This window comes from Schistocerca americana, chromosome 11, assembly GCF_021461395.2.
Source record: "Schistocerca americana isolate TAMUIC-IGC-003095 chromosome 11, iqSchAmer2.1, whole genome shotgun sequence".
NCBI lineage: Eukaryota > Metazoa > Arthropoda > Insecta > Orthoptera > Acrididae > Schistocerca > Schistocerca americana.
Window position 1 is genome coordinate 114324005 of NC_060129.1, and position 27145 is coordinate 114351149.

Sequence of the window (27145 nt, forward strand, 5' to 3'; positions counted from 1 at the left end):
ACGCCATCTAGGAACCAGCGCCTGTAAACCCGCACGGTAAAATTCTGGACCAACCTGTTGGAGCCACTGTTTGGTAGGGCGCACAAGGGAGTCTTCTTGTTCCACAAAGAGAGTCTTTCTGTTTCCCAAAGAGGTGATACTCACATGCAGCCTGGTCAGGACTGTAAGGCGGGTGTTTCAGTGTTGTCCATCAGAGTTTTGTGATCACTTCCACGGTTTTTTGACTGACACGTGGCCGTGCATTGTCGTGCAACAGCAAAACATCCTGCTTTTTCCATTGTTGTAGAACATGACTCAGTCGAATTCGAAGTTTCTTCAGTGTCGTCACATATGCATCAGAATTTATGGTGGTTCAACATGGCACGATGTCCACAAGCGAGAGTCCTTTGGAATCAAAAAACACCGTAGCCATAACTTTTCCAGCAAAGGGTGTGGTTTGCATTTTTTTTTCTTGGGTGACTTTGCACAATGTAACACCACTGATTGTCTCTTCGTCTCTGGTGAAAAATGATGGAGCCATGTTTTATCACCTGTCACAATGCTTCCAAGAAATTCATCTCCACCATTCTCGTACTGTTCCAAAAGCTGGCTGTATACCGTTTTTCTTGTTTCTTTGTGAGCCAGTGACAACATCCTAGGAACCCAGATGGCACAAACCTTTTTTAACGCCAACACTTTCAGTATTCTGCACACACTTCCTTCCCCTATCCCAGCGTAGCGTGACAATTCGTTCACTATGATGCGTCTGTCAGCAGTCACCAATTCGTTAACTCTCTGCACATTGTACGGAGTGTGTGCAGTGCGAGGCCTGCCGTTCCGAGGACAATCCTCAATATTGCCGTGCCCGCTTTCGTCACGTAACCTGCTCGCCCACCGACTAACTGTACTGCGATCGACAGTAGCATCTCCGTACACCTTTTTCGACCTCTTGTGGATGTTTCCCACTGTCTCGTTTCCACAGCACAGGAATTCTGTGACAGCGCGTTGCTTCTGACGAACGTCAAGTGCAGCAGCCATCTTGAAGACACGCTGTGACGGCGCCACTCACGGGAACGGGTGGAACTAAGTTTGAAAACAAGAGGAAAGGATGTATCTACGCACAGTAAAACTTTCACACATGCAAAATGAAAACAAAAATAGCGTGCATTTCTTTTGGAGTGACACTCGTACTTGTTGGAGTTTGCGTTGAGCAGGTAAAAGATGCAAAGTTCGTGTGGTGACTAGGTAAAAGGTGCCGAGTTTTTGTGTTGCGCAGGTAAAACATGCGAAGTTGGTGTGTTGAGCAGGTAGAAGTGGAGGAGTCGGTGTGAGCCGCTGGGTGACTGGTTTACCTGCTTGCGGCGGTCCCGGTTCATGGCGAGGGTGACGTGCTCGGCGTAGAAGTCTGGCAGCAGCTGCTCCGGCAGGGGGTTCCCCGCGCCCTGTAGTGCCGCCGTCGTCCGCAAGTCGCGCTGCAGGTCCATCGCCTCCACCGGCTCGCGAAGCCGCGCTACGCTCTGCAGCAACAACAACGCCATCTCACACTACACAATACAATACGTACACCCTATGATGGTTTCGCCTCTAGGGCACATTCAAACGTCATTCCCCACGTAAATCCGCGACATATTGTTGCACAAAGTAACAGGTTGAGTTGCGTAAGATTTAGCATTCTCAGCAAATAACAGTGCATAAAGGGACATGTAATGTAGTTGTACGTTTAATATTCCTAACTCCTCTCTCAACTGAGAAAGTAAAGTAATTATGATTCTTTTAAATGGAACGAACTGTTTTTTTTTTTTTTTTTTTTTTTTTTTTTTTTAAGAAAAAGACGAGTGCACTGACGTAATACTTGTTAGTGTTTGCGTTCAAACTTTTCGCAAAAATATCAGAGAAAATTGCTAAAGCTGAGAGGCGAGGCAGCCGCAACCAGCTGTTGCAGCGTAAACACCACTCTCATGCCAGGCTGCATCGCTGTGTCAAATCTTTCGACTGTTTACTTGTTTCCACAAAATCTGATTACTTAAGCATGTGAAAGTATATATGTTTCAAGTAATTTCCCTAAGCCCCTTCTGATACACTAAAATTAGCAAAAAAAGTGGTATCTCGCTGTTCCTATTAGGGGTTCTAGGGGTTGTAGAGTGGACTTAGTAGATAAAGTTTTTATAATCCATGTCTGGAAACGGAGCGTTCGGTTGTAAAGCAAGTTTGAAGACCAGATCACCAGGAAGATAGAATTTACCAAAAGCCAAGAACAGTCAGGCTATGACATTTGTGTGTACCATGTACAAAACTTGTTAAACACCCTGTATACCTTGTCTATGATGGAAGTTGCCAGGTGGACAGAGCTTACTATACTCACATCGTACCGAAGTGGTACAGTCCAGAGAACTTATAGAACGTCCTGTAGATCCTCATCTCAAGGGCAATCCAAAGAACTTACTATACATCTCTGCCTCCAAAAAACTTACTAATCAACCTGTAGACCCAGCGCATTAGATAATAGAAAGTTATTAGATACCCTGGGAGAAAGAAATTACTTACCATGTTCACCGGTGCAGTATATTTAGTAGACTTGTCATATACCCCGTAGAGACTGTCTCAGATCAGTGTCGGGAGGTAGGCAGAACTTACTAAACACGCTTTACATCCGAACCCTTACAGAAGTGGTACAGTGTACAGAACTCATGAAACCCCTGTATATCATGATCTCAATGGCGACCTAAAGAACTGTAAAGTAGCCCTTTAGTTGCTGGGAACGTACCAGGCACACTGTATATTCTCTGCAGGACAGAAGCCGGTTGGTGTACAGACATTACTATGCATCCCGCACATGAATACCATGATAGAAATGAATATGACATGCAGAAATCATCAGACACTCTCTGTATCACGTCTCGGATAAAAACTAGGAGGTACACAGAACTAATTAAACACACCGTTGAACCATTTCAGTATCTATACAGGATTTACTAAATACCCAGTAATACCGTATAGGTGCTGGAAATTGGGACGTCAATAGAACTTTCTAAACACACTATGAGGCCCACATGACTTGTGAACCATCCTGTACCACCTGTTCCATCTGGAGGCAAAACCATTTCAGTAAGTACGAAGAACTTATTAAACGTATATCACGGCTGTGCTGGAAGTTGGGAGGTGGACACAACTAAGTAAACATACTGTACATCAAAACTACACTCCTGGAAATGGAAAAAAGAACACATTGACACCGGTGTGTCAGACCCACCATACTTGCTCCGGACACTGCGAGAGGGCTGTACAAGCAATGATCACACGCACGGCACAGCGGACACACCAGGAACCGCGGTGTTGGCCGTCGAATGGCGCTAGCTGCGCAGGATTTGTGCACCGCCGCCGTCAGTGTCAGCCAGTTTGCCGTGGCATACGGAGCTCCATCGCAGTCTTTAACACTGGTAGCATGCCGCGACAGCGTGGACGTGAACCGTATGTGCAGTTGACGGACTTTGAGCGAGGGCGTATAGGGGGCATGCGGGAGACCAGGTGGACGTACCGCCGAATTGCTCAACACGTGGGGCGTGAGGTCTCCACAGTACATCGATGTTGTCGCCAGTGGTCGGCGGAAGGTGCACGTGCCCGTCGACCTGGGACCGGACCGCAGCGACGCACGGATGCACGCCAAGACCGTAGGATCCTACGCAGTGCCGTAGGGGACCGCACCGCCACTTCCCAGCAAATTAGAGACACTGTTGCTCCTGGGGTATCGGCGAGGACCATTCGCAACCGTCTCCATGAAGCTGGGCTACGGTCCCGCACACCGTTAGGCCGTCTTCCGCTCACGCCCCAACATCGTGCAGCCCGCCTCCAGTGGTGTCGCGACAGGCGTGAATGGAGGGACGAATGGAGACGTGTCGTCTTCGGCGATGAGAGTCGCTTCTGCCTTGGTGCCAATGATGGTCGTATGCGTGTTTGGCGCCGTGCAGGTGAGCGCCACAATCAGGACTGCATACGACCGAGGCACACAGGGCCAACACCCGGCATCATGGTGTGGGGAGCGATCTCCTACACTGGCCGTACACCACTGGTGATCGTCGAGGGGACACTGAATAGTGCACGGTACATCCAAACCGTCATCGAACCCATCGTTCTACCATTCCTAGACCGGCAAGGGAACTTGCTGTTCCAACAGGACAATGCACGTCCGCATGTACCCCGTGCCACCCAACGTGCTCTAGAAGGTGTAAGTCAACTACCCTGGCCAGCAAGATCTCCGGATCTGTCCCCCATTGAGCATGTTTGGGACTGGATGAAGCGTCGTCTCACGCGGTCTGCACGTCCAGCACGAACGCTGGTCCAACTGAGGCGCCAGGTGGAAATGGCATGGCAAGCCGTTCCACAGGACTACATCCAGCATCCCTACGATCGTCTCCATGGGAGAATAGTAGCCTGCATTGCTGCGAAAGGTGGATATACACTGTACTAGTGCCGACATTGTGCATGCTCTGTTGCCTGTGTCTATGTGCCTGTGGTTCTGTCAGTGTGATCATGTGATGTATCTGACCCCAGGAATGTGTCAATAAAGTTTCCCCTTCCTGGGACAATGAATTCACGGTGTTCTTATTTCAATTTCCAGGAGTGTATGATACGTGCACTACTTGTGTACCACCCTGTACCACCTGTTCTACCTGTAGGTTAACACCAACCTATCCGAACTCCGGAGATGGGAACTTCAATATATCCTCTCTTCCCGTTATCCACCAGGCCTCAATCTCCGCTAAAACTATGATACGTGCACTACTTTTACCACCTGTACCACCTGTTCTACCTGTACGTTAGAACCATTTCAGCAAGTACAGAGAAGTTGTCAAACACCTTGTACAGCCTGTCTGTGTTGGTTGTAGGCAGGTGGACAGAACTGAGTAAACACGCTGTACACGGTGATGTTTTTTCCATCGTCCACAAACTCTTAGCGATTGATCGATGAGAGAATACAGAACAAAAAAGATCTAATGAATTTATGTTCGGAAGTGTGTGGTTTCCACGCAGGAGCTCATTTATTCAATGATGCTTTGTTACAGAGACTGCAGTGTAATACGCGCAGCACCAAGCAGTCACAGTTACAATACGTGTTGAAAATGGTTTCCGTGTGCCTCAACGCATGTTATGTCTCACACGCTCACATCTGCCAGGCTGCATCCGAACAGTGTCAAAAGGTAGCATGAATATGATGCTCTAGTGCCTACATATCTGGAATGGGCTCTGGGCACACAATACAGGGTTATTACAAATGATTGAAGCGATTTCACAGCTCTACAATAACTTTGTTATTTGAGATATTTTCACAATGCTTTGCACACACATACAAAAACTCAAAAAGTTTTTTTAGGCATTCACAAATGTGATTCGGCAGACATCAAGCCGATAATCAAGTTCCTCCCACACTCGGCGCAGCATGTCCCCATCAATGAGTTCGAAAGTATCGTTGATGCGAGCTCGCAGTTCTGGCACGTTTCTTGGTGGAGGAGGTTTAAACACTGAATCTTTTACATAACCCCACAGAAAGAAATCGCACGGGGTTAAGTCGGGAGAGCGTGGAGGCCATGACATGAATTGCTGATCATGATCTCCACCACGACCGATCCATCGGTTTTCTAATCTCCTGTTTAAGAAATGCCGAACATCATGATGGAAGTGCGGTGGAGTACCATCCTGTTGAAAGATGAAGTCGGCGCTGTCGGTCTCGAGTTGTGGCATCAGCCAATTTTCCAGCATGTCCAGATACACGTGTCCTGTAACGTTTTTTTCGCAGAAGAAAAAGGGGCCGTAAACTTTAAACCGTGAGATTGCACAAAACACGTTAACTTTTGGTGAATTGCGAATTTGCTGCACGAATGCGTGAGGATTCTCTACCGCCCAGATTCGCACATTGTGTCTGTTCACTTCTCCATTAAGAAAAAATGTTGTTTCATCACTGAAAGTTTCGTACTGAACGCATCCTCTTCCATGGGCTGTTGCAACCGCGCCGAAAATTCAAACCGTTTGACTTTGTCATCAGGTGTCAGGGCTTGTAGCAATTGTAAACGGTAAGGCTTGTGCTTTAGCCTTTTCCGTAAGATTTTCCAAACCGTCGGCTGTGGTACGTTTAGCTCCCTGCTTGCTTTATTCGTCGACTTCCGTGGGCTACGCGTGAAACTTGCCCGCACGCGTTCAACCGTTTCTTCGCTCACCGCAGGCCGACCCGTTGATTTCCCCTTACAGAGGTATCCAGAAGATGTAAACTGCGCATACCATCGCCGAATGGAGTTAGCAGTTGGTGGATCTTTGTTGAACTTCGTCCTGAAGTGTCGTTGCACTGTTATGACTGACTGATGTGAGTGCATTTCAAGCACGACATACGCTTCCTCGGCTCCTGTCGCCACTTTGTCTCACTGCACTCTCGAGCGCTCTGGCGGCAGAAACCTGAAGTGCGGCTTGAGCCGAACAAAACTTTATGAGTTTTTCTACGTAACTGTAGTGTGTCGTGACCATATGTCAATGAATGGAGCTACAGTGAATTTATGAAATCGCTTCAATCATTTCTAATAGCCCTGTACTTTCGAGATGGCCCCATAGCCAGAAATCGCACGGGCTAAGATGCAGTGAACGAGCAACCCATGCAACTGGACCCCCTCGTCCGATCCATCGACCAGGGAAGACACGATTGAGACGCTTCCGGACAGTTAACGGCGAAGTGGGCTGGAGCACCATCATGTAGTAGACGCATAATGCTTCGAATCAATGCCACTTCTTTCAGCAGGGGAGGCAAAGTGACCGGCAAGAAACGCCGATACTTCCGGCCTGTTAGGCGGCGTGGAAGGAAGACTGGCGCCAAAATACGGTCGCCAGTTATTCCAGCCCACAAATTCCGCCTGCGCCGATGATGATAATTCGCTACCACCACACCATGGAAGTTCTGCATACTATCTCACAGATGACTGTTATGAAAGTTGAAGATACCACCGCGAGTAAAATTGGCCTCATTAGGGATGACGCAAATCCCGGAATCGTGGTTGCCTGGAGAAGAAACCACTGACAAAACTGCTCCCGATGTGGAAAGTCTGTCGCTAGTAAGCCCTCCACACGCTGTAAGTGACAAAGGCAGCACCAACTGTCACGGAGAATGTCCCACACGGTCGTCTGGCTTACCCTGTACTGCCTGGTACTGACACGGCAGTCGCCTTCCACAGTGTTTATCACATTTTCCTCCAAGTCTGGTGTCCCAACATTTTGGGTACGCCCTTCACGATTTCCTGCTTCCTGAAACGACCCTGTCTCAGAGAAACAGCGAAACACTGTTGCAAACATTGGATGCTGCGCTTCTTGTCATTGGAGCAGTGTGCGATTTGCAGGGGGGGGGGGAGGGATGGGGGGGGGGGATTTCCCCCCCCTCTGCATCAGACCATCCCCTCCTCTGGCTACCGAGCGCGGTGGCGCAGTGGTTAGACACTGGACTCGCATTCGGGAGGACGACGGTTCAATCCCGCGTCCGGCCATCCTGATTTAGGTTTTCCGTGATTTTCCTAAATCGCTCCAGGCAAATGCCGGGATGGTTCCTTTCAAAGGGCACGGCCGACTTCCTTCCCCATCCTTCCCTAATCCGATGAGACCGATGACCTCGCTGTCTGGTCTCCTTCCCCAAAACAACCAACCAAACTCCTCTGGCTTTAGTTTATGCATCCCTACCTGGGATGTTTATTTCCCACGAACTGGAGTAAAACTTTACATATAATTTAAATTTGTGGAGCCGAATACTGAAAGTTTTTAATACGGTCTTACTATTAATAGTTAAGCATTTCAAAACATTTAGAACTAAATGATCGTTCTCATGTTGTCATTGTTGCTTTCGCCTAAGGTGCGTCATCCGTTTACTTGCGAGCTTGCGAGGGAAGTAGTGTGTCAGTCATACCGCAGCAGCCGTACCGCAGAGTTGGGTGATCTGGGGGCTGAAGTTCCCACCCCGGGCCCTGACACAGGGTGGCGACCGGCCCGGTGCCTGTGCGAACATTCACCGTTAGGCCAGCTTCTGGCAACGGTATGGCGCGGAGTAACGCGCCTCGGACGAAAGAACACATTACTAAATAACGCACCACCGTCTGATTCTAGTTCCTGAGATACTACTTCGTGGACCTTCTTTAAATACTCTTCTCTTCCACCATCGTTTTCTTTTCCTTTGGTTTTCATTTCCGTTGTTGGCTGCATGTGCAACTACCAAGTAGGCCGCCGCTGCGATACTTTACCATCCTTTATACTGCAAGACCGACACACGTGTGGCACAAATTCTGTTGCTCTGGTATAAATTAACCTGCCGCACGCAACATACGCCGCAAGATGTTGCCTGTTGTAGCATGCTACAACACGACGCACGCCACATTTCCGTAGCATGCCACAATGTTGAAAGACGCCGCCCCAGCGTAAACGAGGCTTTAGAGTCAGGTCTGTATTGTATGGTGGATGTGATGTGTTGCGTACGAAACTAAAACCTGCAATCAGGTCCAAACGACGTGGAAAACTCTGAAGAGGTGTCATCCTGCAGCAAGATAACGCTCGCCCACATCCTGCCAAACGGACAGCCGACGCAAAAAGAAGTTGAGATTCGAGGTGCTGGAACATCCACCACACAGTCCAGACCTGGCTCCAAGTGATTTTCACATGTTTGGACCCTTAACGGAAGCACTACAGGGAAGAAGATTTGAAAGTGATGAAGACGGCATTGCTGCGGTGCAAAATTGGTTACAGATGCAACCGAAAAACGTATTTTCTGATGAAAAAAAAAACTCGTAAAACGTTGGGAAAACTGCATTGAAGTCCAGGGAGGTTACGTAGAAAAATAACGCATGTATCAGTTTTCTATCATCAGGATAAGTGCAGCTTTTTACAGATGTGCCTTTATTTTTTAATTCCCGTCGTATACCTGTACGTAGATGATTTCGTAACTAAGCTTTACCTATAATGTACTTTTAAAGATATAACAAGGGATGGCTTTTCTGATAGTGCATACGCGTGAATAGTGAGTTTCGGCATTAACATCTATTTATAAATAACTGTTTAACCATGGGTAACGCCGCGGTCCAAGCTAGTAACATATGTAATTGAAACTTCCTGGCAGATTAAAACTGTGTGCACTACCGAGACTCGAACTCGGGACCTTAGCCTTTCGTGGGCAAGTGCTCTACAAACTGAGCTACCGAAGCACGACTCACGCCCGGTACTCACAGCTTTACTTCTGCCAGTACCTCGTCTCCTACCTTCCAAACTTTACAGAAGCTCTCCTGCGAAGGTCCCGAGTTCGAGTCTCGGTCGGGCACACAGTTTTAATCTGCCAGGAAGTTTCATACCAGCGCACACTCCGCTGCAGAGTGAAAATCTCATTCTGGAAACATATGTAGTTATACTAACCCCCTAAGACATCCACCCCCACTGATAAAAGCACAAATCGCACACTGGATTGGGGATAGGTCTGCTGATACAACGCCGCTGCCCGCCGCCTGTTGCCGTTTGCCTTTCCTGTGAGCAGCACCATGTCGGCAAGCTCTCGATTCGAATACAGAACCATTGAGTACAACACCGTATCACATCCACTACAAAGGTGAGTCAGCGAGAGAAGTGAATCGGACACGACATTAGCTATGAGTATGGCAGGAGGAACCACGCATACTGAAACTGTGGCTGCATGGCATAGCGCGTATTGGACCGCAGTGTCTGCAACGATGTATGACTGACAACAATGTATGACTGACAACAATGTATGACCGGCTAGCCGCGCGGTCTAACGCGTTGCTTCCCGAGCGGGAAGGCGTGCCGGTCTCCGGCACGAATCAGCCCGGCGGAAAAGTGTCGAGTTGCGGTGTGCCGGACAGCCTGTGGATGGTTTTTAGGCGGTTTTCCATTTCCCTCAGGGAATGCTGGCTGGTTCCCCTTATTCCGCCTCAGCTACACTGTGTCGGCGATTGCTGCGCGCCCGCATCTAGTGGTCGTGCGGTAGCGTTCTCGCTTCCCACGCCCGGGTTCCCGGGTTCGATTCCCGGCGGGGTCAGGGATTTTCTCTACCTCGTGATGGCTGGGTGTTGTGTGCTGTCCTTAGGTTAGTTAGGTTTAAGTAGTTCTAAGTTCTAGGGGACTTATGACCACAGCAGTTGAGTCCCATAGTGCTCAGAGCCATTTGAACCATTTTGATTGCTGCGCAAACACTGTCTCCATGTATGCGTCCACCATAATTACTCTACCACGCAAACATTTGGGGCTACACACGTCTGGTATGAGACGTTCCCGGCGGGGTCCACTGGAGGCTGAACCGCACAGTAACCCTGGGCTCGGTGTGGGGCGGCGGTGGGGTGGGTCGACTGCTGTGGGGTTATGAACCACTGAGGACTACGGCGGGACGAAGCCTCTCCATTGTTTCTAGGCCTCCAGTTTAATATACAATACAAATGGTCTGTAGCATGGAAACCATGCATCTCCGGACGTAAGTTCATTGGACCTCTTTTGTTCCCTGTCCTCTCATCAATCAATCTCCATAATTTGTACAAGGTGGAAAAAATCACCCTGTATATCCGAACTGCGAGGTAAACTGGACTTGTGAACCATCCTGTACGATATGTTCCATTTGCACGGAGATCAATTTCAGCTTATGCAGAGGACTTATTAAACCACGTTGTATGGCCTGCCTGTGCTGGACTCCAGGAAGTGAGCTGAGCACCCTGTGCTTGCTGTCCAGTAGCTCTAGACCAGGGGTCTCCAAAGTATGGTCCGCGGGCAGAAAGCGGCCTGCCTTAGCTGGCCGGGCATCCCTGGTATCCGGTCCGCCAAGTATTTGAGGTGGTGCCTGTACTGCCAACAATTGAGTTTCGAGGCGTATCGTGACCAATACACCGCGACATTGGCTCTGCTACTCGCTACAAGACTACATAACTACACTTATTGTTGCGCCGCTTGAAACAACAATGCGTTGACATACTCTACCTCTGTTACGTCTTGCAGTAATAGTTAGGGTGACCAGACGTCCGGGTTAATCCGGACACGTCCTCCTTTTTAGCTCTTTGTCCGGGGTCCGGGCGGATCTTTACAGTGTCCGACTTTTTCGCAAAGTTGAACGTAATGCAGTTAAATTTACAATTCGTCCCGTTCTATTGCTCTTTTCTTAAATACTTTAAGTATTGGCACAGCCTTCGTGATAAACTCGCACGAAGGCGGTGTTAGTAGGTGGCACCAGGATCGCCGATGTTATCGTTGATCGACCTATAAGCGAATGCAAATATCGATTATTTAAAATTTTCGTTTCGTACCTTCGCTATGTATTGGCTTGGCTCCCTGTAGTGCACGTATGATTTGTGAGAGTAATTTTTAACCGACTGAGTTACGTAAAATATTCGGCTATGCCTAAACGAAAGTGTACATTTCCAATGTCCTTTCCTGCAAATATCCAACTTTCAAGAAAGGGAGAAATGAATTTGAAGCGGAATGTGGGATATGTGGAGCTAGAACGTACGTCTCAGTGGCTAATAAAGGTAAGAAATGACACATTAACTGTCGTGGTTTTATTTTATTGTTTCATAGTCATTCAATTTATTTGTATTCGGAAGATTAAAGTGCAGTTTACATGTCGTCAGCTGCTGCTTGAATTGTAGATGTTGGTAGCGGTGCGTCGAATGAAGGGAGGTGAATAGTCTTACGTTTTTCGCTTTGTAAACAATTCCGTGTTGTTGAAATAACAGAACAATTGACGCCACACTGTCGCCACAATCAATGGTTTTTTTTATTTTTTTTATTGCTCAGTTAACCACCACCCGACCATCAGTAACAATCAACTACTAGTTTTACCGGTAATTCCCGGCAGTCATGTGACTCGTCCAAATCTGACGGGTGGTATCCTCGTCTGCAGTTGACCTGTTTGATGTGTCCTCTTTTTTCTTCCTTTGTCCTCCTTCTTGAAGCTGTTTGACCTCCTTTTTAAACAATAGCATCTGGTCACCCTAGTAATACTGTTGCTAACAATGATTTTGAGATTTCGTTAACTTTGCAGGGCGCTTTCGTGAAGAATGTGCAGTGACATAATCGGTGAAATTCGCCAGAATAAAATACGCCAGAATTTGGGTCAGGTACGCCCACCAATCAAAATTATGTAACTAAATAAAAATCGTAGTTCGTTTCAGTGCTAGCTATTGCTACAACCTTAGATTTTTGCGATTTCATCTTTCCTTTAGCCTTACATTACGGTGACCATGGAGTGCCAGGGTGCTTTAATCCCACTGGGTAGATCTTGGCCCTTATGACTTCCTGGAGAGGTCAATGTGGCCCGCGGACTAAGAAGTTTGGAGACCCCTGCTCTAGACGACTTTTGAACCGCCCTGTAGCAGCTGCTGGACGTGCCGGCGGAAGGTGGTGTGTTACTTACCTGGAGCAGCCGGGGCGCCAGCTGGTCCAGCAGGGCGAGGTGCCTGGAGGCGAGCCCGGCGGCGGCCTCCAGCCGGTCCTGGTCCAGCGCCCGGAGGCAGCGGCCGCCCCTGCTCACCGCCGCCTCCCACTCCAGGCGCGACCGCTCGGCGCGCACGCAGCACCCCCAGTACTCCACGTCGGCGCGCTTCACGCACTCCTCGGCCTTGCGGCGCTTCTGCTGCAGCTGCCGGCACACAACGTACGTAAGAGACCTCACCTCGAAGTGGCGCCAATACATCGTTTCCCCAAAAATGCAACAGGACATAGACAGTGCTCCACTGAACAATACGAGGTAGGGGCACCTGGAGTAGGAGAAGCCAGCTGAAGGAGATTGTTACAAAAAGGTACGGCCAAACTTTCAGAAAACATTCCTAACACACAAATAAAGAAAAGATGTTATGTGGACATGTGTCCAGAAACGCTTAATTTCCATGTTAGAGCTCATTTTAGTTTCGTCAGTATGCACTGTACTTCCTCGATTCACCGCCAGTTGGCCCAATTGAAGGAAGGTAATGTCGATTTCGGTCCTTGTGTTGACATGCGACTCATTGCTCTACAGTACTAGCATCGAGCACATCAGTACGTTAGCATCAACAGGTTAGTGTTCATCACGAACGTGGTTTTGCAGTCAGTGCAATGTTTACAAATGCGGAGTTGGCAGATGCCCATTTGATGTACGGATTAGCACGGGGCAATAGCCGTGGCGCGGTACGTTTTATCGAGACAGATTTCCAGAACGAAGGTGTCCCGACAGGAAGACGTTCGAAGCAATTGATCGGCGTCTTGGGGAGCACGGAACATTCCAGCCTATGACTCGCGACTGGGGAAGACCTAGAACGACGAGGACACCTGCAATGGACGAGGCAATTCTTCGTGCAGTTGACGATAACCCTAATGTCAGCGTCAGAGAAGTTGCTGCTGTACAAGGTAACGTTGACCACGTCACTGTATGGAGAGTGCTACGGGAGAACCAGTTGTTTCCGTACCGTGTACAGCGTGTGCAGGCACTAGCAGCAGCTGATTGGCCTCCACGGGTACACTTCTGCGAATGGTTCATCCGACAATGTGTCAATCCTCATTTCACTGCAAATGTTCTCTTTACGGATGAGGCTTCATTCCAACGTGATCAAATTGTAAATTTTCACAATCAACATGTGTGGGCTGACGAGAATCCGCACGCAATTGTGCAATCACGTCATCAACACAGATTTTCTGTGAACGTTTGGGCAGGCATTGTTGGTGATGTCTCGATTGGGCCCCACGTTCTTCCACCTACGCTCAATGGAGCACGTTATCATGATTTCATACGGGATACTCTACCTGTGCTGCTAGAACATGTGCCTTTACAAGCACGACACGACATGTGGTTCGTGCACGATGGAGCTCCTGCACATTTCAGTCGAAGTGTTCGTACGCTTCTCAACAACAGATTCGGTGACCGATGGATTTGTAGAGGCGGACCAATTCCGTGGCCTCCACGCTCTCCTGACCTCAACCCACTTGACTTTCATTTATGGAGGCATTTGAAAGCTCTTGTATACGCAACCCCGGTACCAAATTTAGAGACTCTTCGTGCTCGTATTGTGGACGGCTGTGATACAATACGCCATTCTCCAGGGCTGCATCAGCGCATCAGGGATTCCGTGCGACGAAGGGTGGATGCATGTATCCTCGCTAACGGAGGACATTTTGAACATTCCCTGTAACAAAGTGTTTGAAGTCACGCTGGTACGTTCTGTTGCTGTGTGTTTCCATTCCATGATTAATGTGATTTGAAGAGAAGTAATAAAATGAGCTCTAACATGGAGAGTAAGCGTTTCCGGACATATGACCACATAACATATTTTCTTTCTTTGTGTGTGAGCAATGTTTCCTGAAAGTTTGGCCGTACCTTTCTGTAACATACATGTGAAATTGTCCACCGCTCTGTCTAGCATTACTGTTTTCTAGTTTGTCTACAACTAACATGTCTACAAGTTTTCATGTACTGTGCTGTTTACTTACATGTACAGTCGTAGACAAAACGAGAGAGACCCCTCACCTTTTCGTTATGCTGATCCACACAGCTTTAAAGTCTGCTACACAGCATAACAGGCAAGGCGACGAAGTCCTACCAACATACTATGCACAGACAGATAGATGGTCAAGAAATTGAGACTACTAGGGTTCCATTTCTGCCAATTTAGGTGACGAAATCCTAACAACGAAAATAGCTACGACAGTTACTGAAGATGAGGGCCGCATAAATAATTCCCCCTACACATTATTCAAAATGTTCTAGTTGCAGTCGATACATCAGCATATTACTCGTAGCTACGCTTTCGATCCAAATCACGTTTACAGGAAAGCAAATAAAATCCATTTGCCTGTTGTTGTTGTTGTTGTGGTCTTCAGTCCTAACACTGGTTTGATGCAGCTCTCCATGCTACTCTATCCTGTGTAAGCTTCTTCATCTCCCAGTACCTACTGCAACCTACACCCTTCTGAATCTGCTTAGTGTATTGATCTCTTGGTCTCCCTCTACGATTTTTACCCTCCACGCTGCCCTCCAATGCTAAATTTGTGATCCCTTGATGCCTCAAAACATGTCCTACCAACCCAACCCTTCTTCTAGTCAAGTTGTGCCACAAACTTCTCTTCTCCCCAATCCTATTCAATACCTCCTCATTAGTTACGTGATCTACCCACCTTATCTTCAGCATTCTTCTGTAGCACCACATTTCGAAAGCTTCTATTCTCTTCTTGTCCAAACTGGTTATCGTCCATGTTTCACTTCCATACATGGCTACACTCCATACAAATACTTTCAGAAACGACTTCCTGACACTTAAATCTATACTCGATGTTAACAAATTTCTCTTCTTCAGAAACGATTTCCTTCCCATTGCCAGTCTACATTTTATATCCTGTCTTCTTCGACCATCATCAGTTATTTTACTCCCTAAATAGCAAAACTCCTTTACTACTTTAAGTGTCTCATTTCCTAATCTAATACCCTCAGCATCACCCGATTTACTTCGACTACATTCCATTATCCTCGTTTTGCTTTTGTTGATGTTCATCTTATATCCTCCTTTCAAGACACTGTCCATTCCGTTCAACTGCTCTTCCAAGTCCTTTGCTGTCTCTGACAGAATTACAATGTCATCGGCGAACCTCAAAGTTTTTATTTCTTCTCCATGAATTTTAATACCTACTTCGAATTTTTCTTTTGTTTCCTTTACTGCTTGCTCAATATAAAGATTGAATAACATCGGGGAGAGGCTACAACCCTGTCTCACTCCTTTCCCAACCACTGCTTCCCTTTCATGCCCCTCGACTCTTATAACTGCCATCTGGTTTCTGTACAAATTGTAAATAGCCTTTCGCTCCCTGTATTTTACCCCTGCCACCTTCAGAATTTGAAAGAGAGTATTCCAGTTAACGTTGTCAAAAGCTTTCTCTAAGTCTACAAATGCTAGAAACGTAGGTTTGCCTTTTCTTAATCTTTCTTCTTTGCCTATACACGTGATAATTCAGATCCTAGTATTAATGCCACCACGTTTTAGAAGTGCGAGCATTCCCATAGCTTACGAAACGCTTCGGCTAATGGACGTTTCCTGGCTGTGGCGAGTCTGATGGAGGATTCCAAACATTGTAGAATACGTTTGGCAGCTACTTCGCCGTTTATTTCCTGGGGTGGTGCAGAATTATCCTACTAAATTTACTCGCTAATAACAGTATTTTATTATTTCGATACACATTCTGAATGATTGTCACATAAGTGGTGACATAAAGATAGAAAATTCATATTTTTGAGTCCAGAAAGATCTATGGAACAGAAACTGCAGATCATTTTGCCATTTCCATTGCCAAATTGCCGGCTTATTCATGTCTGGGGTAATAATAGAGGGCTTTTTGCCTGCGTTGTCTGCTAGCGTAATGAAAGGTGTTTGCTACTGCAAGGGAGTTGTGGTTTGTTTTCGGTTCTAATCTCGATGGAGACAGATAGACTATCAGTAAAACAATTTTAAGAAATACTCGCGCCACCAATACGTTTTTTTGCTACCTTTACTCTGTACCGGCGCCCTGTGGATGTAAATACGAAAATCTTGTAGAAATTCATACTTGTTACTGCCTACTTTTTGCGCTTCTGTCAATAACTGAATTGACTTATGTGTGGCACTGAATGATTTTTAACTGAATTTCGTTATGCATCTTCACGCATTACTAAATTTGATCACTTTCATGGTAGGTCAGCAACGGTAATCCAGTATGACTGGTCTGTACGTTGACACAGAGCATTTCGAGGCCGAATGCGCATAATATATTGCTATTTCATAACGATCTGGGGTACTTTATCTTACTGAAACAGTTATATTATCTGGATAAGCTGAAATTCATTTTTATTAGCACGGTGCATACCACTTAGCCTTTCTTCTTCAACTTATATATTATATTTACGTGTTGTGTTTAACATACTAATCAGCTTAATCTAGTCATAACCATTATTGAAAACAGACTGACAAAGTTCGGGATGGTAGGACTTCGTCGCCCTGCCTGTTACGCTGTGTAGCAGACTTTAAAGCTGTGCGGATCAGCATAACGACAAGGTGAGGGGTCTCTCTCGTTTTGTCCACGACTGTACATTCTTTATTTCCTGATTTCCTGCAAGTAAACAAGGAAGACGAACCCCATTACCAGGGAGTCATGATGCAGGTGATGTTTACTTTACTTGTCCATAAGAACTGGCATGAAAGGGAAGCAGTGGTTAGAAACGGAGTGAGACAGGGTTGTAGCCTCTCCCCGATGTTATTCAATCTGTATATCGAGCAAGCAGTGAAGGAAACAAAAGAAAAGTTCGGAGTAGGTATTAAAATCCACGGAGAAGAAATAAAAACCTTGAGGTTCGCCGATGACATTGTAATTCTGTCAGAGACAGCAAAGGACCTGGAAAAGCAGCTGAACGCAGTGGACAGTGTCTTGATAGGAGGATATAAGATGAACACCAACAGAAGCAAAACGAGGATAATGGAATGTAGTCGAATTAAATCGGGTGGTGCTGCAGGAATTAGATTAGGAAATGAGACGCTTAAAGTAGTAAAGGAGTTTTGCAATTTGGGGAGCAAAATAACTGATGATGGTCGAAGTAGAGAGGATATAAAATGTAGACTGGCAATGGCAAGGAAAGCGTTTCCGGAGAACAGAAATATATTAAAATCGAGTATATATTTAAGTGTCAGGAAGTCGCTTCTGCAAGTATTGATATGGCGTGTAGAGATGTATGGAAGTGAAACGTGGGCGATGAATAGTTTGGACAAGAAGATAATAGAAGCTTCCGAAATGTGGCGCTACAGAAGAATGCTGAAAATTAGATGGGTAGATCATATAACTAATGAGGAGGCATTGAACAGAATTGGGGAGAAGAGAAGTTTGTGGCACAACTTGACTAGAAGAAGGGATCGGTTGGCAGGACATATTCTGAAGCATCAACGGATCACCAATTTAGTATTGTTGGGCAGCGTGGAGGGTAAAAATCGTAGAGGGAGACCAAGAGATGTTTACACTGAGTAGATTCAGAAGGATGTAGGCTGCAGTAGGTTCAGAAGGATGTAGGCTGCAGTAGGTACTGGGAGATGAAGAAACTTGCACAGGATAGAGTAGCGTGGAGAGCTGCATCAAACCAGTCTCAGGACTGAAGACCACAACAACAACAACAACAACAGCAAGGAGGCACTGTTGTATCGTAGACGGCCGTTATGGCCGAGCGGTTCTAGGAGCTTGAGTCCGCAAGCGCTCTGCCGCTACGGTCGCTGGTTCGAATCCTGCCTCAGGCATGGATGTGTGTGATGTCCTTAGGTTAGTTAGGTTTAAGTAGTTCTAAGTTCTAGGGAACTGATGACCTCAGATGTTAAGTCCCATAGTGGTTGGAGCCATTTTTTTGTTGCATCGTATTTACATTGACCCAGGGCAGAGCGTACTATGAATCAACGACAGACCCATTTATTACTCAGTGTTATTCAGAGAAGTACAGAACTTTACGATGTAACAGTACCGGTACAGTTTCGCAAATCTCACTGCGATGCACCTTCTGTATGGGGGAAGTATGTTGCAGTGCTCTCGCTGCTGAAAGGCTGCACAGGGAACGATATCGCCGGCCGGTGTGGCCGTGCGGTTCTAGGCGCTGCAGTCTGGAACCGCGAGACCGCTACTGTCGTAGGTTCAAATCCTGCCTCGGGCATGGATGTGTGTGATGTCCTTAGGTTAGTTAGGTGTAAGTAGTTCTAAGTTCTAGGGGACTAATGACCTCAGAAATTTAGTCCCATAGTGCTCAGAGCCATTTGGACCTTTTGAACGATATCCTAACGAGTGATTATTTCCGTCGAACGACGAATGCGCCAGACTGGTTCATTGGAAAGAAGAATCGAGGGACCTGGCATGGTGAGGACCACTCGCACACCCGATTTTGAGGAGAAGGTGCCGGAATGTGTTGCAGCGGACCCCACTGCAAGTAGGAGAACTCGGGGCAAAACGGGATAGCGGGGCACAATGGGAAATTGCTCTTTTCTAGACTGGAGAGTGCTGCAACCTGTTGTATGGGCATGTAACTATTTCTCCGAATGGAAGGGAAGCGAGGGCAGCCATTCTGATTTAGTTTGAAGTGCGAGATCTAAGTGAATTGTCCGTCACGTTACCGCTTGCGTTGTTCTAACGTTTGGTGAATTTCAACGCCAGGTAAGCTGTTACTTGTATACCCTAAACAGACACATTCCCTTAAAGTGCATGGCATTTGTTATACTTTAGTTATTCAATGCGCTTAAATACGTCAGTTATTACACACCATAAAAGTTGTTAACCTCAAAAGTGCTCTTGGGGCGGAGCGGGACGGGACAGAATGGGATAGTGTCCCGTTCTGCCCCGTCATATTTTGACGCAAGCAGAAAGCACCAGCCTGGATGTTCATGGATGCCAGACTCTCCCAACCAGCTATGTTCGCCGAACAACTCAGCTTTCCAGATATCGCCCGAGGCTGTCATTCCAATCCCACTAATCTGTCCAAATACTCGGCGGACTACAAGAAAAGGAAAAACCGTCGTATTAACAGATTCTCCTTATAAGGAGGAACTGCAGAGTGCTGTCGCACGTAAAGTAGGCCTACAGAAAGGAGGAGGGTGCACAAATATAAACAATGTCAGGACAGAGACCTCAGGTGCAATGCAGCTTAACTGTGCACCCAAAGAGGACATCAAAGACCTTAAGAAAAATAAAAGGAAGAAGATGATGGAGAAGAGAGAATCAGAGAGGATGCTGAGTGTCTCTACTGTGAAGACTTCTTTCTACTCCGTTTATAATGAGGGCTGGGTAGCATGCCAGAGTGGCACACAATTCATGTGCTGGCATAGACAGTGAAGATGAAGAGGAAATACTGATTTGTGACTGTTGTCGAAAGCACTACTAGTTAGTGGTTTGGTGGTTATTAAGCATTGTACATTCTTCAGAATGACATTAACATATTCTCTTATTTCGAAGAATGACTTTCCAATTGTTTAAATTACACATTCCTTAGTCTGAATTGCCTGTTATACAACAGTTTGTCATAGTTTAATACGATATTCGTAATTCAAATTGAACGTTTACGCAATAATTTAACAAAAAATAGCCTTATCCCATTCTGCCCCGTGGGTGGAGCGGAACGGGAAATACGCAAGACTTGCTTTGAAAAATTGTAAAAAATGCAAAATGTATTGCTTTAAGTGATTTTAAAATAAGGTGCATTAGGTTACACCACAAGATGATTTTTTATCACTTTAAGAAGTGTTTCCTTGCGTTCCCTTATTTTATATAAATTGTTAAACATTAAGTATCCCGTTCCGCCCCGAGTTCCCCTACTCGTCGTATTGCACGTAAAATGGGCTCTGCACTTACTAGCGAGTGGCGAGTGCTCCACCAACAACTACACTCATATCACCCACAACGAGTCCATGCCATGCTTGTGACTGACTTTGCACCAAGGGTCGCACTGTGTCAATGGTTGCTCCGCCAATGGATTAATCCACCAGATTTTCTGCAGATTTGCTATTTACTGACGAGGCCTAATTTGATCCTGATGGTATTTCGAACAATAGGAATAGCCAGGTGTGCGATGAGGAAAATCCAGACGCTGTAGCAGAGTCGCGCCATGTAGTACGTTTCGCTGTGAATATCAGGGCTGACGATGTAGGCGACACTCTCATTGGGCCGTATATTCTACCTGGCCGCCTGAATGTCCAACTATACTTGAGGTTCGTACAAAGAGTTCTGCCTGAGTTGTTGCAGAACTTTTTTTTTCAATTTTTTTATTTTTTCTTATTTCTGCAAACGCCAGCGAACTACGTTGGGTCAAAATTTCGAGGTGCAGTTTCTGTTAGTAGCGCCAAGCGTCGATTACGACACCATATCCTCTCACACGTCTCCGCTCACCGCAAAGACGAATCTCGTCATTTAGATTGTAGTTCTTTATTTTCAGCAACATTTTTTTTCAATGCCGATGTGAAGAAATAGTACACTAGTTGCGATAACTTTTTTTTTTTTTTTTAACGCAGCTAGTGTGCTTTTTCTTCACATCGGAAGGCTTGTTATGCGAGACATACAGACACGCCCCCCCCCCCCCCCTCCCGCATTGCGGTCGGACTACCACTTTTGTGCCACATAGTACCCGTGGTCTAGGGGTAGCGTCTTTGGTTCATAATCAAAACGTCTTCGGTCCCGGATTCGATCCCCGCCACTGCCTAAATTTTGATAAATAATCAGCATTGGCGGCCGAAGACTTCCGGCGTAAGAAGTCAGCCTCGTTCTGCCAACAGCCTTGTCAAAGAGGGCAGAGGAGCGGATAGAGGTTCAGGGCACTCTCTTGTCATAGGGGTGGGAAATTGCCCCTAAAGGCGGAAGAATCAGCAATGATCAACGACATGAGGATGCAGAAGGCAATGGAAACCACTGCATTAAAGACACGTAACGTGTATCCACAGGACATGTGGCCTGTAATTGAAGAAGTGTCATGATGATTTCTCCATTGGCAAAAGATTCCGGAATAGTCCCCCATTCGGATCTCCGGGAGGGGACTGCCAAGGGGGAGGTTACCATAAGAAAAAGATTGAATAATCAACGAAAGGATAACGTTCTACGAGTCGGGGCGTGGAATGTCAGAAGCTTGAACGTGGTAGGGAAACTAGAAAATCTGAAAAGGGAAATGCAAAGGCTCAATCTAGGTATAGTAGGGGTCAGTGAAGTGAAGTGGAAGGAAGACAAGGATTTCTGGTCAGATGAGTATCGCGTAATATCAACAGCAGCAGAAAATGGTATAACACGTGTAGGATTCGTTATGAATAGGAAGGTAGGGCAGAGGGTGTGTTACTGTGAACAGTTCAGTGACCGGGTTGTTCTAATCAGAATCGACAGCAGATCAACATCGACAACGATAGTTCAGGTATACATGCCGACGTCGCAAGCTGAAGATGAACAGATAGAGAAAGTGTATGAGGATATTGAAAGGGTAATGCAGTATGTAAAGGGGGACGAAAATATAATAGTCATGGGCGACTGGAATACAGTTGTAGGGGAAGGAGTAGAAGAAAAGGTTACAGGAGAATATGGGTTTGGGACAAGGAATGAAAGAGGAGAAAGACTAACTGAGTTCTGTAACAAGTTTCAGCTAGTAATAGCGAATACCCTGTTCAAGAATCACAAGAGGAGGAGGTATACTTGGAAAAGGCCGGGAGATACGGGAAGATTTCAACTAGATTACATCATGGTCAGACAGAGATTCCGAAATCAGATACTGGATTGTAAGGCGTACCCAGGAGCACATATAGACTCAGATCACAATATAGTAGTGATGAAGAGTAGGCTGAAGTTCAAGACATTAGTCAGGAAGAATCAATACGCAAAGAAGTGGGATACGGAAGTACTAAGGAATCACGAGATACGTTTGAAGTTCTCCAACGCTATAGATACAGCAATAAGGAATAGCGCAGTAGGCAGTACAGCTGAAGAGGAATGGACATCTCTAAAAAGGGCCATCACAGAAGTTGGGAAGGAAAACATAGGTACAAAGGAGGTACCTGCGAAGAAACCATGGGTAACAGAAGAAATACTTCAGTTGATTGATGAAAGGAGGAAGTACAAACATGTTCCGGGAAAATCAGGAATACAGAAATACAAGTCGCTGAGGAATGAAATAAATAGGAAGTGCAGGGAAGCTAAGACGAAATGGCTGCAGGAAAGATGTGAAGACATCGAAAAAGATTTGATTGTCGGAAGGACAGACTCAGCATACAGGAAAGTCAAAACAACCTTTGGTGACATTAAAAGCAACGGTGGTAACATTAAGAGTGCAACAGGAATTCCACTGTTAAATGCAGAGGAGAGAGCAGATAGGTGGAAAGAATACACTGAAAGCCTCTATGAGGGTGTCTGATGTGATAGAAGAAGAAACAGGAGTCGATTTAGAAGAGATAGGGGATCCAGTATTAGAATCGGAATTTAAAAGAGCTTTGGAGAACTTACGGTCAAATAAGGCAGAAGGGATAGATAACATTCCATCAGAATTTCTAAAATCATTGGGGGAAGTGGCAACGAAACGACTATTCACGTTGGTGTGTAGAATATATGAGTCTGGCGATATACCATCTGACTTTCGGAAAAGCATCATCCACACAATTCCGAAGACGGCAAGAGCTGACAAGTGCGAGAATTATCGCACAATCAGCTTAACAGCTCATGCATCGAAGCTGCTTACAAGAATAATATACAGAAGAATGGAAAAGAAAATTGAGAATGCGCTAGGTGACGGTCAGTTTGGCTTTAGGAAAAGTAAAGGGACGAGAGAGGCAATTCTGACGTTACGGCTAATAATGGAAGCAAGGCTAAAGAAAAATCAAGACACTTTCATAGGATTTGTCGACCTGGAAAAAGCGTTCGACAATATAAAATGGTGCAAGCTGTTCGAGATCCTGAAAAAAGTAGGGGTAAGCTATAGGGAGGGACGGGGCATATACAATATGTACAACAACCAAGAGGGAATAATAAGAGTGGACGATCAAGAACGAAGTGCTCATATTAAGAAGGGTGTAAGACAAGGCTATAGCCTTTTGCCCCTACTCTTCAATCTGTACATCGAGGGAGGAATGATGGACATAAAAGAAAGGTTCAGGAGTGGAATTAAAATACAAGGTGAAAGGATATCAATGATACGATTCGCTAATGACATTGCTATCCTGAGTGAAAGTGAAGAAGAATTAAATGATCTGCTGAACGGAATGAACAGTCTAATGAGTACACAGTATGGTCTGAGAGTAAATCGGAGAAAGACGAAGGTAATGTGAAGTAGTAGAAATGAGAACAGCGAGAAGGTAATGAGAAGTAGTAGAAATGAGAACAGCGAGAAACTTAACATCAGGATTGATGGTCACGAAGTAAATGAAGTTAAGGAATTCTGCTACCTAGGCAGTAAAATAACCAATGACGGACGGAGCAAGGAGGACATCAAAAGCAGACTCGCTATGGCAAAAAAGGCATTTCGAGCCAAGAGAAGTCTACTAATATCAAATACCGGCCTTAATTTGAGGAAGAAATTTCTGAGGATGTACGTCTGGAGTACAGCATTGTATGGTAGTGAAACATGGACTGTGGGAAAACCGGAACAGAAGAGAATCGAAGCATTTGAGATGTGGCGCTACAGACGAATGTTGAAAATTAGGTAGACTGTTAAGGTCCTACGCAGAATCGGAGAGGAAAGGAATGTGTGGAAAACACTGATAAGGAGAGGGGACAGGATGATAGGACATCTGCTAAGACATGAGGGAATGACTTCCATGGTACTAGAGGGAGCTGTAGAGGGCAAAAACTGTAGAGGAAGACAGAGATTGGAATACGTCAAGCAAATAATTGAGGACGTAGGTTGCAAGTGCTAGTCTGAGATGAAGAGGAAAGGAATTCGTGGCGGGCCGGATCAAAGCAGTCAGTAGACTGATGACCAAAAAAAAAATACTTGCTTCACATAGTCAAAGTGAAATACTGCCAGTGATGAAAGCTCATATAGTAGTAAAACCGTTTCACAGAGTGAAAGTAAAATTCCGTTCTACTACAATTTCAAAAGAACAACTGCAAATATTTACCGAAAATTGTTAAAAAATCGTCACTCGGTATTGCTATATTAACATCAATATATCGCGTGAAAAATATCTTACAAAAATATCGATATATCGACATATCGATATTTTGCAACAGTCTCAGTGCTACTAACCTGAGGAGGGACTTTTCTCCCGCCCCTGTTTCTTATGCAACGCGCCGAACAGAGTCGTTCGGCGGGTAGCGGTCACAAGGCGCCCTGCTTTGCGAAACTATACGAGCGCGGTCAGGTGGGCAGTGTTTTGCTTCTCACGGTGGGCTCAAGGGCGTTTGGGCAAGGCCGCCATTCCGTAACAGCTACGGCAGCGCTGCGTGCCTTCGCCGGTCCAAATCAATTGCTTTCTCCAGTACCGGAGAGCTACGCACGTTTGTTCTCCAATGCGATTTACTATTCTGTGAATGGCCGTTGGCACGGCTAAACGATTGACTGAGGACAGTTGGCAGTTTCTTTAATTCAGTAAAAGCACTCGATTTTGTGGACCACTGAATACTTTTGCTTAAGTTGGAGCATTATGAGATCCGGAAAAGTAGTTTTCTTCATAACTGAGAAGTGTGGGGGCAGGAAGTTAAACTCCAGTGTGAACAGAGAGGAAGGAGATTTCAATCTGAAAAAAAATGATTCAAATGGATCTGAGCAGTAAGGAACTTAACATCTGCGGTCATCAGTCCCCTAGAACTTAGAACTATTTAGACCTAACTAACCTATCACACACACCCATGCCCGAGGCAGGATTCAAACCTGCGACCGTAGCGGTCACGCAGTTCCAGACTGAAGCGCCTAGAACCCCACGGCCACACCGGCCGGCTTTCAGTGTGACTGAGACCATGTAAAGTGTGGGGTGCCAGATGGTTCTGCCGTGGTTTCGTTGCTTTTCGTGATACATTTCAATGATCTGCCGTTATACATGACACAGGTGCTATAGTGAGAGATGTGGAACGTAGTATAAATGATGTATTGTGTATTGAACTAGGGACCTAGAAACGACGGAGAGGCTTCGTCCCGCCGTAGCCCTCATTGGTCCACAACCCCACAACAGGCCACAGCAGTCCACCCACCCCACTGCCGCCCCACACCGAACCCAGGGTTCGGCTCCCAGTGGAACCTCCCGGGAACGTCTCATACCAGACGAGTGTAGCCCCAAATGATCGCGTGGTAGAATAATCATGGTGTACGCGTATATGGGGACACTGTTTGCGCAGCAATCGCCGACATAGTGAAACTGAGGCGGAATAAGGGAAACCAGCCAGCATTCCCCGAGGGAAATGGAAAACCTCCTTAAAAACCAACTTCAGGCTGGCCAGCACACTAATCCGCCGGGCGAATTCGTGTCGGAGACCGGCACGCCTTCCAGCTCGGCAAGCAGCGCGTTAGATCGCGCGGCTAGACGGGCGGGCAGCTAATAGGGTAGTGAGTATGGCTGCTGGTGAAATATTGGATTACCGACATTTTTCAATAAATATCGATATGTTCCTCACATATATCGATGTCGCGAACTCGAGCGCCAATATTTTTATTTTATATAATTTTTTTCGCATTTTTTCGGTAAATATTTGACACTGTTCGTTTGAAATTGTAGAAGCACATTATTTTACTTCCACTGTGTGAAGGAGTCTCACTTCTTTTTGAGCTTTCGTCACGTCCTTCTCTTTGAGTGCGTGAGGCAAGTACAGGTGCCACAAACAAACAATCCGATTGCATAGGACGGGGGGTGCGGGCTGTATGAAAGGCATAACAAGATTTCCGATGTGAGGAAACAGCACACCGGTTGCGTTAAAGAACAATTTCTAACGCAGCCAATGTGCTATTTTTTCACGTCGGCATTCTTCAAAAAGAGCTACTGAAAATGATGAGCAAAAATTTAAATTACAAGATGGGTCTTTGCGGAGGACGGAGACGTGTGAGGGGGGGAACGCTGACGTAATCGGCGCTCGGCGCTACCAACAGAAACTGCAACGTTTAGCTTCATCACGCAATTTTTTACACTGCAATTGCTAGGTCGCTGGCATTGGCGTAAATGAAAAAACAGGAAAGTCGACATGAAGTGTTCCGGACAAATCGGATATGTGACGATACCAAACGACGGAACCATCGGACACCGTTTACTTTGTCACTTACATGCAGTTACCATTGCTAACAAAGTAGTTATCTGCCGGCCGTGGTGACCGAGCGGTTCCAGGCGCTGCAGTCCGGAACCGCGCGACCGCTACGGCAGGTTCGAATCCTGCCTCGGGCATGGATGTGTGTGATGTCCTTATGTTAGTTAGGTTTGAGTAGTTCTGAGTTCTAGGCGACTGATGACCTCAGATGTTAAGTCCCATAGTGCTCGAGTCATTTTTTTGAAAGTAGTTATCGCCAAGCGTGAACGTGCATCGTTTTCTTTTCAATTCTCTCTCTAAGGGGGATAAACAGGGTGCTAGATTGTTGATGCACAGAATATCTAATAGTAAATCAATGCTTAATTATACAGCTCTAAAACTGGCATTATACTTACAATGTGCAGCCGATATTTTTATGGGCCAGTGTGTCCTTATCTTCCTGTTCGATATACCGATTAGTTACCCGGTA

The 27145-nt window shown here is 46.1% G+C and overlaps 1 protein-coding gene across 1 annotated transcript in view; it reads right to left on the reverse strand.

Annotated features, from left to right (window-relative positions):
• Positions 1-27145, reverse strand: part of LOC124553584 (nostrin) — a 141477-nt gene that overhangs the window by 32655 nt on the left and 81677 nt on the right. The window contains exons 6-7 of the mRNA XM_047127433.1: positions 12392-12616; positions 1332-1496 (exon numbers count right to left, since the gene is read on the reverse strand). Of these exons, the coding sequence (XP_046983389.1) occupies positions 1332-1496; positions 12392-12616 (390 nt within the window). The remainder of the gene's footprint in view (positions 1-1331; positions 1497-12391; positions 12617-27145) is intronic.